This window comes from Podarcis muralis, chromosome 7 (genome assembly GCF_964188315.1).
Source record: "Podarcis muralis chromosome 7, rPodMur119.hap1.1, whole genome shotgun sequence".
NCBI lineage: Eukaryota > Metazoa > Chordata > Lepidosauria > Squamata > Lacertidae > Podarcis > Podarcis muralis.
In genome coordinates, this window is record NC_135661.1 from 59,681,618 (window position 1) to 59,694,155 (window position 12,538).

Sequence of the window (12,538 nt, forward strand, 5' to 3'; positions counted from 1 at the left end):
GCTGTTCACATCTCCCGCTTTGATCCGCTCCCTTCCTTCTAACCTGGAGGGACCACCTGCCTCGCTCCTTCATAAAGCTGCTGTTAGTCTTCCTGCTGGCCCAGACTTGGGGGCCTCCCCATCAAGAAAGAGAAAATTCTCCAATTAATGTCATTTTACCTGCCTCAGGAGCTTGACTCCACATGCTCTGTCTGCATCCTGCTGAATCGGCAGGGAGCTAGCACCTCCGGTTGGCTAGCAAAAGCCCCCTGAGGCCTATTTGGCCCTGAAAAGGGATTTTTGGCATCCTTGTGAGGTTTACCATCAGCCATAGCAATTAAGTGGTACCTCCAAGTGCTGCAGCACTATACCTTTGAGGACTAGATGCTGGAGAAAAGCCATAGACACTTCCCTGCTTGCAAGCTTCCACAGGGCTCACCTGGCCAGCCACTGTTCTTGGTAAACCTTCCTAGACAGCTCAGTTGGTTAGAGTGTGGTGCTGACAGCGCCAGGGTTACAGGTTTGGTTCCCGTATGGGACAGCTGCATATTCCTGCATTGCAGGGGGTTGGACTGGATGATCCTCAGGGTCCCTTCCAACCCTACAATTCTATGATGATTCCTTTGTGCTGCAACTGCCTAACCACAAGCTTAACACAAGTCAACAGTGTAATGCAGCAGTAAAAAAAGTTAATGCTATTTCTAGGCTGTATCAAGACGTATTGTGTCCAGATCAAGGGAAGTAATAGTTCCACTCTATTCTGCCTTGGTCAGACCACACGTAGAGTACTGTGTCCAGTTATGGGCATCACAATTTAAGAAGTATATTGACAAGTTGGAAAGTGTGCAGAGGAGGGCGACCAAGATGATCAAGGGTCTGGAAAGCTAGCCTTATGAGGAATGGTTGAAGGAGCTGGGTATGTTTAGGATGGAAAGGAGGAGACTGAGGTGAGATACGACAGCCATCTTCAAATATCTGTCACATGGAAGATGGAGCAAGCTTGTTTTCTCCTGCTCTGGATGGCAGGACACGAACAAGAGGCTTCAAGTTACAAGACAGGAGATTCTGACTGAACATATGGGAAAACTTCCTGAAAGTAAGAGCTGTTTGACATTGGAATGGATTCCCTTGGAAGGTGGTGGGCTCTCTTTTCTTGAAGGTTTTTAGGCAGAGGTTGGATGGCCATCTGATCAAGTTGAAACTCCTAAATTGCAGGGGATGAACTAGATGACCCTCTGAGTCCCTTCCAACAATTCTGTGATTCCATGATTTTATAAGGCAGAAAGTCCACATGGCACCCCTTCCCCAGGTTGCTATACTCCTAGGATCAGTGCCTTTTTTTCTGGTGGGACGCATTGGTACGCATATCCCTGAACATTTTGTGAATCTACGTTTGGCCTCATTGAGGGGCAGTATTTCAATATGAGTAGGAAAATGAGAGTACCCCGAAACATTTATTTAGAAAAAAAAACACTGCCTAGGAGACTCACCTGAAGTCTCCAGGTTTGCCTCCCGACCACCTGGTGGCAAAGGGAGGTCTTTAATCTCCAGGTGGGCAAGAACACCTTCCTTACCTAGACTCCCTAAGTAGGTGAGAAGGAATGATCCCTTCACTTCAGCTGAACTTGGGGACACCCCTTAATTTCCAACTGGTGACATATTTGCTCATTTATCATATTTTGTAATTTTTTGTTTGTTTTGATGTGTCATGTTTAATGCCATCCATGCCCCCAGGTCTCAGGTATGGGCCCTAACAGCTCAGGATCTAGGATGCTCCTGACGTGACAATCTTAACCCCACTGCCACCACCTCCACACTGGCTACTTTGAGGCACAGCCTCGTGGGGGTGTTCTCCTGTGGCAGAGCATGCGACTCAACCTGAGGGTCCTGGGTTCCCACATTGGGCAAAACATTCCTGCATTGCAGGGGTGGACTAATGACTCTGGTGGTCCCTTCCAACTCTCCAATTCTACGGCTCTATGAATGGGGAGCCAGTTTTTCCCCAAGCAGTGTTAGGAAGAGGCACCCAGGAGAAAATCCTGGCAGGTGGCGTGCCTTGGGTCAGGTTGTTCCACCTCCCATCCAGAAGCTCTTGCCCTGCCCCCTCTGGGCTGCCAATGGGGTGCTCCACAGCGACTGGGCCACCAGGCTCTCTGGGTACCTCTCTTCAGCTTTCTCTCTCTCCTCCTCTACCCCATCCTCTTTCTGGACCTGGCAGCTTCTCAAGTCTCCATGAAAGGCAGGACAGATGGAGACAGCAGAGGAGCTCATCTGGGACCAGGAAGCATTAAAGCAGCAGCAGGAAGAGGCCAAGGCTCCTGTTATGGGGGGCGGGAAGACAGAGGAGAGTAGGAAAAAGTGGAGAAAAGGGGGAGACCCAAAAAATAAGAGAGCAGCAAATGGGCGGGGCAAGGGAGGATGACTGAAGGCCAGAGCAAGAAGGAGCAGAAAAGCACTTAGAAAGACTAGAGGAGAGGGCTGAGAAGGTAGTGGGGGCCCACCTGGTTTTTCCCTTGGGCTCCACAGCCCTGCCAACCAGCAGTCGGGCCGGCCACCTGTCAATGGGGGCTTTCTTATTAGCTCATTTTCTTTCCAGCCATTTTTGAGTTCTGGTGGCAAAGGGATCAGGAATGATCAAACAAACCCCAATACCTCCTCACACTGGCCCTCATACTCATCTAAGGGGACAAGCACCTCTCACTCTCCTGGGTGAAAAAATGAAAAAAATTAAATGAAAGAAAGGAGAGGATAAGAATGGGGGAATAAGGGGGAGGAAATTAGGTGGGATGGGAACAGACACGCCAGGCAGACTTTGAAGGCAAGGTGCAAACTCATTTCAATATATTCTGACAGGCTGGTTAAAAAAGCATTTCCTGTTGATTAAGCATCATGTTTCTAATTGTTTGATCAATCAATTTAAAGGTCAGTTTGCACATGATCAACACATCATGTCTTTTTTGAAATGTGAAAAGAATGTTGAATAAAGTCATGGCTGATTGTTCTAGAACAGGGGTCTGCAACCTTTAAGACAAAAAGAGCCACTTGGACCCGTTTCCGAAGGGGGAAAAAACCTGGTAGCCGCAAAACCATTGCGACATTTAAAGCATGCACGCCGCTGCCCTCCGATCTGACAGTGGGCGGGAAGGTGATGTCAGGACGGTGCGTGACTAACGCACGCACTGCCCCCATGCGACGTCACAGCCAGTACAGCGCCCGCCACAGTGGGGAGTGTCGGGGCGCACAATGCGCCTCCTCCCCTCGCTAGTATCCGTCCCGGAGCCGCGGCAAAGGTGTAAAAGAGCCACATGCGGCTCCGGAGCCGCAGGTTGCAGACCCCTGTTCTAGAAGAAAAGGCCATTCCGAATACTTTTGGATGGTGAACAAGGGTGCCTCTAACCCTCAGTGCCACCTACTGAAATTGGCTCCCAGAGACCAGTGGATTCAGATTTTCATTGCTTGATCTGCCAATTAAGCTTGGCTCCCACTTCTATTTACCTGAAATACAGATCTGTCAATCCATAATTTGAGGAGCCCTTCTGAGCCCTGGAAGTGACATTTCTGTTTGCTTGTTTGTAAAATGCTAAATGTCTGGACGACCGATATGCTAAAATGAAATGTGAGACGTGCATTTACAGCATAATTCAATGTTTTAATTCTTTGTTTTCTCCTGCACGCATTTTCATGGGACGAGAGGAGGAGAATACATCTGATCCTCCAGAATGTTCTCTGATTATCTCCTTTCCACAGTGAAACACCCCATGAAAGATAGAGTCCTTTCAGCACTTCAGGCTGAAACCTCAGCCAGGGGCCAGGAAATGTACAAAGCACAGTGCAATGCAATCTCTCCTTTGAAGACTGGCTGTGCTTTACTAATACCTCTCTTTGCTTGTGGGCACGTATGTCTGGACCGACTCCTATATGTGCTCTTCTTTCAGGAGGTTTCAGTTCTTTCCCATGGGAGGACACAGAGATGCAACACCTCCTCCTCCAATCTGGAGGCAACAGGATCAGTCCAGCAAAGACAAAACTTCTCCCAGGTAACCATCCTGGCAGAATATTAAAAGGCAAGCCTTGCTCTGGCCAATGACACACGAGCTAAGAGCATGACATCACCAGGACAAGCACTCATTGGCTTAAAGACCATGGAAGGCAGGATGCGGTTACCCAGCAACTGCTAAGAGCTAATTAACACTTTAGTGGGGTGGCTGGCATTAAAACAGGCAAGGAGAGAGGGATGGGTTTATTTCTTGCAATGGAGCGATTTCCAGGAGTCGGAACCCCAGAAAAACGGTGTGTTGGAGTGGGGGTGGGGAGCATATCTGTCTTTTTCCTGTGGCACTGCTTGTATCTGAAAGAGCCTTCCCTCAAGTCCTGTCCAGCTTGGCTTTTAAATACTCAGAAAAGATAGTTTTTTGTACACCTTTCCTGCTCTGTCACAAACACAACCTCTCATCCTGTTTGTTGCATTCCATCTCTAAAGGGGTAGCATTTTAGGGGGTGGGATGTGTGCGCACGTTTATCTCTCTTGTGTGTTGATAGCCGGGAGATCACTGTACTAAACAGGATCAGAAGGGAATTATTTGACCAGCAACAGACTTCCCTAACCTGGCGCCCTCCAGATGTTTTGGACCACAACACCCAACTGCAATGGATGTGCTGGCTGGGACTGGTGGGAGTTGTAGTCCTAAACATCTGGAGGGTGCCAGGTTATGGGGCGCTGGGCTAGCTGCTTGCCCCCTTTGACTGTTTCCCAGAGCAAGTGACACAGGAGGAGTCATTTCAACAAGTGGGCAACTTGAAAGCCACCAAACTCATCCCGGGAGAAATCTAACCCCGATGGGAATGAATGACGCAGACTGGTGGCCAAGGGCTCAGTTACAATGCTCCCCTGTGCTCCATACTCACATGAGCTTGTGCCTGTATTGGCCTGCATTTGGCGTGTGAACGGACTCCACTTCTGAAACGCCAGTGTTCCCAGGGAGGATCAAGTGCCGCTTGGTGGGGGTGTGCCACGCGCTGCCAGCTGGGTAGCGCCTCTGGGGGCTGATCCAGTAATCCTGCAGGCCGCGGTGGCTGGAGTAGTGAGCAGGGTGCAGGCTGACCAGCCTCTTCCAGGGCATCTCCACTATGACCCGGCGAGGAGAAGGCGCCCGTGGCCTCCTGCAGCAACAAAGCGGGAGAGAGACTCAGAAGAGGCCAAATGCTTTCTTCAGTTAGATGTTGCCAAGAGGCATTAATTAAATTGCTACCACTTACATAGAATACAGGGTTACATCCGGCTTAGCTTTACTCTGAGTACTCCTGTTGAAATGAATGGGCCAGGCTTGGTCCTGTTCATTAATTTCAATGAACAGGACCAAGCCTGGAGACTGTGGCCAAGTGAGCTGTGTGCTTCCTTGCTCAGCCTGCTGCCCAGGTGTGGCTCCCTGGGGATGGGCAGTCCTCCTTTTCTTGTTTCTTAAGCTTTCCTCTCCCTCCCTCTCCCTCTCCCTCCCTCTCTCTCTCTCTCTCTCTCTCTCTCATTTTTATACATAATTTTTATTACATTTTCTGTTTTACACTTTATAATATTCATTTAAACAACCTTAAAATGTCAGTGCCTTCCCTTCTTCTCTTTCCATGGTTCATTTTGCATATCATAAATCCCTGCATATTTTACATAAACTAAACCATTCAGTATTCCATTATTACATCCAACAAAACTTGTTTACACTGTTGAATTTATCTTAAAGCTGCCAACGTTTTCAAGTGTACACAATTTCCCCCCACATATTTGATAAACATTTCCCAATCTTCTTTAAATGTATGTTCTTCTTGTTCTCTTATTCTGTATGTTAGGTCTGCGCATATTCTGTCAGTTTAAAATGCCATTCTTCTTTAATTGGGACCTCACTCGTTTTCCATTTTTGGGCTAACAAAACATGGGCCGCAGTGGTGGCATACACAAATAACCTTTTTTGACACCTGGGAATTTGCGTCTGAATTATCTCCAACAAAAAGGACTGGTTGTTTTTTTGTTTTTGGGTATTTTTTTGAAAAGTACGGTACTTCTAAACATTTTTTTAAATTCATTCTCTCTCGTTAAACCAGACAGCCCATCAAACAGGGAACTCTTTCAAATATAGAGGACTAGATAGTTCACTTGGTTAAAGCATGGTGCTGATAATGTCAACATTGCAAGTTTGATCTCCATATGAGACGGCTGCATATTCCTGCTCTTGCTGGGGTTGGATTAGATGATCCTCAGGGTCCCTTCCAACTCTATGATTCTATGACTGTTCTCTGTAAAGTAGGGCACTTGGCCACCAGACTTCACACACAATGAAACTGTCACAGAGGCATCATGTGCAATGACCACAGAGCTCCAAGGACAGATCTCGTATGTAAGGGAGGATGGGGTGGCAGCAGCAGCAGCAATGGGGAAATCTGGTCCCTCGACTGTACACTGGTCTCACTGCTAGAAATATTTTTGTCAAAAGAATATTGCGCCTGCCCAAGGTGGCAAATACACATCAGTTTAAGGGAGGAAATGAAATAATGTCATTTAAACAAGAATAGTATACATCTCCCCAGAGTGGGGAAGGCTGTGCCTGGGTGACCTTCAAGTCCTCACCTGCTCTCCCTTCTTATAGGTCTTTCTCTTTAAACTGGACTTGGTTCATCCTTCAAACAGGGGACACTTTAAAATAGCAGACTGACCTCTGTAAAACGGCAACCTTGCCAACAGTCCCTACTTATACACAGACTGCCTGGCCCACTAAATTACTACAGCCAACCCAGAACAAGGGGGAAAGGCCAGCGGCAGAGCAAGCCGATTGGGCGCATGGGATGGCGCGTGTGCCCTGCGCCCAGGGGCGGGGCCAGCTGACTGTGGGGGTGGGGCCAGCCAGGGCAGGACACTGTGGGGCCTCTGAGGAGTCTGCCTGCCTTCTCCCACTCAGCCGCCACACAGCTGAGGGGGAGGTGGCGGGCAGACCGTTTGGGACAGTGTGGAGCCTGCGGGCGCCCAAGTCACTGCATCACTCCCAGGAGAGATGCGTGGCTCGGGCATGCTGCAGGCCCCGCGGTGAGTGCCGCCCGGCATTTTGTCACCTCCCTCAGTGATGACACCCTGGACAGACCGCTCCCACCACACACCCCTTCCTCCACCCCTGGGAAAGGCTTCTCTCCAAAGATGTCCTGGTACCTCTCATTTTAGAAATTCGCTACAATGCTCCAGAGTCTGTAACTTACTTGTTTCTATCCTTGAAAATCTATAAAGACAACTTGGTGGTGGCAGGGGGATAGTAGTGGCTGGAAGAGCCCCCAAGGTGGTGGCCCAGCAAAGATGCTAGAAATACAGGTTTTAAAACAATGGCAATAATTTAAAATCAAAATAGCGCAGTTGTAAAGATGCACAGACAGCCACAAGTCCAAGGGAGAATTTGACCAGAGTGGAACTGGTTCCACATACCCTGAAGGCCTATTGGAATAAGATGTTAAACGTAAGAACCTAAGGAGAGACGGCTGGATCAGACCAATGGCCCATCTAGCCCTGCATCCTGTTCTCACAGTGGCCAACTGTGGGAATTCAAGCACTAAAGTATTCACCTCTCCTGTGGCTTCCAGCAACTAGTATTCAGAAGCCTTGCTGCCTCCAGTTGTGAAGGCAGAGCACAGCCATCACGGCCAGTAACCATCCATGTTTGTTACCATCTGTTTTTCTTTCTTTTCTTTTTTTTAAGCTAACAGGGAAGGGTGAGCTTCCCATGCAAGGCTGGGCCAAAACATTTGGCTGCTGTTAACTCTTCTCAAACAGTCTGAATATCCAGCCTCTGACTGAATAGGGCTGTTCTACTAAGCAAAGGCACTTCTGCCTTCTCCTGTATTAAGTCTCAGCTTACCCTCCCATGTTTTGCTGTGTCTGCAGCAGGGACCTTGTTTATTTTCTCCACCTAAGACCTCCCTAACCTGGCTCCCCCCCAGAAGCTTTGGGCTACATACAACTCCCACCATCCCTAAGCAAAACAGTAGTCCAAAACAACTGGTAGTGGTTGTAGGTGCAGCTAAAAATTCAAAATAGGCTTAGGAGAAAGAAAAAGGCTGGCCAGGGACTTTTTCTGGCAATTAGGTCCAAGGCAAAAGACTGCAGCGAGGGTGTTTTGTGGAGTCCACCCCGCCCCATTCTGATTAGTGGGTGTTTGTCCAGCCACCCTCCCTCTGCCCCAATGATAAGTATAGCAAGGATACATACCGAGCAAGGATATAATTCACCACAAAGAGGGCTGTTTCAGGAAACATCATTTTCCTGCTTATCTGCTGGTGGTTCTTGAGATACAACCAAACCTCCTATCCTTCAATGACTCCCAAGTCCAGGTTGTAACCTATCTTTAAATGCACTGGATAGGACTTCAAGAATAGCCGCTGCCTCTGGGGTCTGGCCTCGTGTTGTTTGAAAGGCTATACTCCCTCAGGTCTCAGGCCCCACAGCCAGGAGAGAGGAATCTACCCAGCTCTGAAGGCAGAGAGTTCCTGAGAAGTGGATGGTGTGTATCACCATCAGAAGAAGAAGAAGAAGAGTTTGGATTTGATATCCCACCTTTCACTCCCTTTAAGGCGTCTCAAAGCGGCTAACATTCTCCTTTCCCTTCCTCCCCCACAACAAACACTCTGTGAGGTGAGTGGGGCTGAGAGACTTCAGAGAAGTGTGACTAGCCCAAGGTCACCCAGCAGCTGCATGTGGGGGAGCGGAGACGCGAACCCGGTTCCCCAGATTACGAGACTACCGCTCTTAACCACTACACCACACTGGCTCTCAGGTGCGGATATAGCTAAGTTCACTCTGTTTCTCTGAGCAAGGAGAAGCTCCAGGGGACACAGCCCTCCTCTGCTGTTGCTCCAGACCTCAGCAACCCGTGTTCAGGCACCAAGGGTTGCCTGACCCCAGGTCTGGCCTGCAGTCTCCTGGTTTGCCTGGCCTGTCCAGGTGGCAGGTTGAGGGCTTGAATGGTGGGTGAGAGTGCCTTTAATCATATTTTTTAAAAAAATTACTAATAAGGCCCAGGCATGCAGATTGCAAGCTTCAGCCCAGAATGTAAAAGGTAAAGGGACCCCTGACCATTAGGTCCAGTCGTGGCTGACTCTGGGGTTGCGGCGCTCATCTCGCTTTATTGGCCAAGGGAGCCGGCATACAGCTTCCGGGTCATGTGGCCAGCATGACTAAGCCACTTCTGGCGAACCAGAGCAGCGCATGGAAACACCGTTTACCTTCCCGCCAGAGTGGTACCTATTTATCTACTTGCACTTTGAAGTGCTTTTGAACTGCTAGGTGGGCAGGAGCTGGGACTGAGCAACGGGAGCTCACTCCATCGCAGGGATTCGAACTGCCGACATGATCGGCAAGTCCCTGGCTGCAAATTGTTCCATACAGTGAGTGCATGGTGGGGGGGAGGTCTTCTCTCCCCCACCCCTCTCTTCCAGTTAAACTTCTTCTCCAGGTCCTGCCACATGACTTCACCAGGAGATGCCCTAATGACATCACCAGGGACTGCCCCTTGGTGTCAGGTCAGATCTGGGCCCTGAAATCTTTGGATCTGGAATGCTCTTGACCTGGCAATGCTCTCTATACCTGAAGATGCCAAAGAGCCACTGTGACTAGTAGCCGCTGATAATTCTCCCCACTAAACAGGCACAGCTGATTCATTCATCCCCAGATTCTATGCCTCTGAACCAAGAAGTTCGTGGCTGAAATCTCACAGCTATGAACTCAATGGGTATCCTTAGGCCAGGCCCTGATTTCTCAACCTCAGCCTCCCAGCAGCAATATGGTGATGATTAATTATGTAGTAGTAATAATAAAAATAATAATAATGACTACCTTATAGGGCTGTTGTGAGATAATGTAGGCCAAGTGCTTTGAACACTCAAAGTGTGCTATAATGCCAAGTATTATTACTTTTCTGCCCCAAGTGGCTGCAAGACGAGACTTGAGAAGTATGCTCCAGATTCCTTTTCCAAGGTCACTTCAGGCCTGTGGGATCTACTGTGTTTTTTACTTAGAAGTTCCACCAACTGGATCCTTGGTGCAATACATATAACACACTCAGCATTAAAGAATTCTGAGGCCAGAAGTCATCCCAGAACTGAATGGAGTTCAAAGCCCACTCCTGGTTCTGCTTTCTTGATTTCAGCAGCTTTGGCACGCAGTGGAGGGGGGATTTTGTTCCTAGCACTGCTGCCAGAAATTCTTACCAATCTATTTCAAATCACCCAGAGATTTCCCAGAAGATCCATGCTCTGTGCAGCTGAAAAAACTGACCTTGCCGGACCACCCCAGCACCTTTCCCACTGCTCAAAGAATGTGTGAGGGGGTGTCTCCTGGTCCCTCCTTCCCTGCTGTCCCCTCCTTCCACAGCCAGGTGCCTGTCTCTCCCTACTCTCAGATGCAGGCTGGCTGGCTCCTAGCTACCCCAGGTTGGGCACAGGTGCAGGATTAGCAGTAATTGGCTGCACTTTGAGGTCCATAACCTCCCTCTGATTACCTGCAGCAAACTTGCACCTGCCATTCAGCCACTAATCCACGGGATTAGAAGGACCCCAGCAGATGGCTGGCAGCCAAAGATGCCCCATTTTACTTCTCCAGCAGTGCCCTCTCCATGGGAAGATAACAACGCCCAGTCTTTATTGAGCATTTATTCTGATTCGTTTGCAGGAGCTTCGCATGACCATAAGCATCCATCTTGCAGTCATCCTGAATTGTTTGGATTCAGGTGGGGCTGATGGGAGTCAAGCAAATGACTGGAGGGACATGGGTTGTCCCCATCCCTGCTGCAGGTCCAGGGAGATGGTGTGGGGGGGGGGAGAGTCCCTTGCACAACTACTGTTCTAGAAATGGAGAATAAAAGGCAACGGCCACATCTCTCCGGAGTCACCATCTCAAATTGGCTTAAAATATTCCGACGACTTGCTGAAATCTTAATATGGAACGTGGAGAGGATTGGGCTAAGAATAACGATACATCTGCAAATGAAAGTGTGCCACTGCTGTTCACATTATTATTGGACAGAGAGATAAGTATAAACATGAAGCTATGTTTACTGCACTCCTGAGAAAATATGTTGACTAGCGGGCTAAAAGGCAGTAGATGGCCTCTTTTTTTGATAAGTTGCTGTATAAAAAGGAGCAAGGGGAGTCTTGGGTGGTGGCTCCTCCAGACAACCTGCTTATTGAGTGCTTGTCTGGATCTGCATTGCCCAAAGTTTAAATGCCCAGTCTCTATTGAGCATCCATTCTGATTTGTTTTTGGGGCATTTACCTATATGACAATGAGCATTCATCTTTATTTGCCTGTGGAGAGTTTACACTTCTCTCCATTCAATGGATGTGGCAGAATGGGTCATTGCATCTGGCTGTTAACAGAAGGTTGGTGGTTCAAGGCCCCCAAAGGACTGCTGTGAGCAGGTTTCCTGCATTGTAGGTGGTTGGATGAGATGACCTTTGGGGTCCCTTCCAACTCTACAATTCTATGATTTGTTCATCCCACGTGTTTCCCCATCACTTTCCAAACTGCAAAAAGTCTTGTGTGTGTGTGTGGATTTGTTTTGCCAGGTCGACAGGATGTTTTAACCCATCCTAATTGCACAAACCTAAATGTTCCAGTATGGACAAAATATTGAGTCTGGTGGCACTCTGGGCCTGTGCTTGGCCTTGTATCTCATGATGAGCACTCAACACCTAATTATTTGCCCTCTGCTGAGGTCCCCGCCATCAATGCTCTGCAACCACCACCCCAACCTCCCCCAACTTGATGCCCTGCAGATGTTTGCGGCAACAACCCAGCAATGCTGGATGGGGCTGATGGGAGTTGTAGTCTGAAACATCTGGAAGGCACCAGGTTTTTAATGTGTGATATTTTAGTGTGTTTTTGGTTTCTATGGAAGCCGCCCAGAGTGGCTGGGGAAACCCAGCCAGATGGGCGGGGTACAAATAATAAATTATTATTATTATTATTATTATTATTATTATTATTATTACACTTGAACTCCTTGGCTCCTTGGCTGCCCTTTCCAGCTCCTCACACTGGGACTCCTTTCATCTTCCCCAACACTTGCTCAGCTTCCCCTTTGGCCCCTGCCTGGATTGGTGCACTGCTAAGAAAGTGGGAGACTTTCCTCAGCAGCAGCCACCCTGAACTGCAGTTCCAGGCAGCTTTGCAGGGAGCCTGACGCTGCAGATCCTTCTTCCTTTGGCATTTACACAATTTGGGACCCTCTGAAGTTATCTGGTAATGAAAATGAAACGGGGGGGGGGGGGAATTCCCCAAAGAGAGCCCCCCCAACCCCCCATCCGGAGGCAACCGCAAAAGCTGGAACTGGGGCGGTTTTCAGTAAAACAGCTGAGCAACTGAAGGGAAAACCCAGTAAAAGGAAACTGGAGCCCAAGCAGAAGAGGAAGGGGAAAACCCCTTTTTCGGAAATCCAGCGATCAAGTTGCATTTCCTCTTCTGGGTTGCAGGGAATCCTCTTGCACAGCGCAGCCTCCAAGGGCAGGACCACCGTGGCCAGGCTTTGCTCATGCCAGC

General features: G+C 48.8%; 1 protein-coding gene across 3 annotated transcripts in view; it reads right to left on the reverse strand.

Moving 5' to 3' along the window:
• The window catches only part of LOC144328441 (uncharacterized), a 31,037-nt gene that overhangs the window by 12,831 nt on the left and 5,668 nt on the right, over window positions 1–12,538 (reverse strand). For 2 of the 3 annotated variants that reach the window (XR_013393692.1, XR_013393691.1), the window contains exon 2: window positions 4,885–5,139. Coding sequence is in view for 1 of the 3 variants with exons in the window: in XM_077931907.1 (XP_077788033.1) it covers window positions 4,885–5,139; window positions 8,213–8,262 (305 nt within the window). In the remaining 2 variants the exon portion in view is untranslated. Of the gene's footprint in view, window positions 1–4,884; window positions 5,140–8,212; window positions 8,338–12,538 lie in introns of those variants that run through there. The other variant, XM_077931907.1, reaches the window with a different exon arrangement.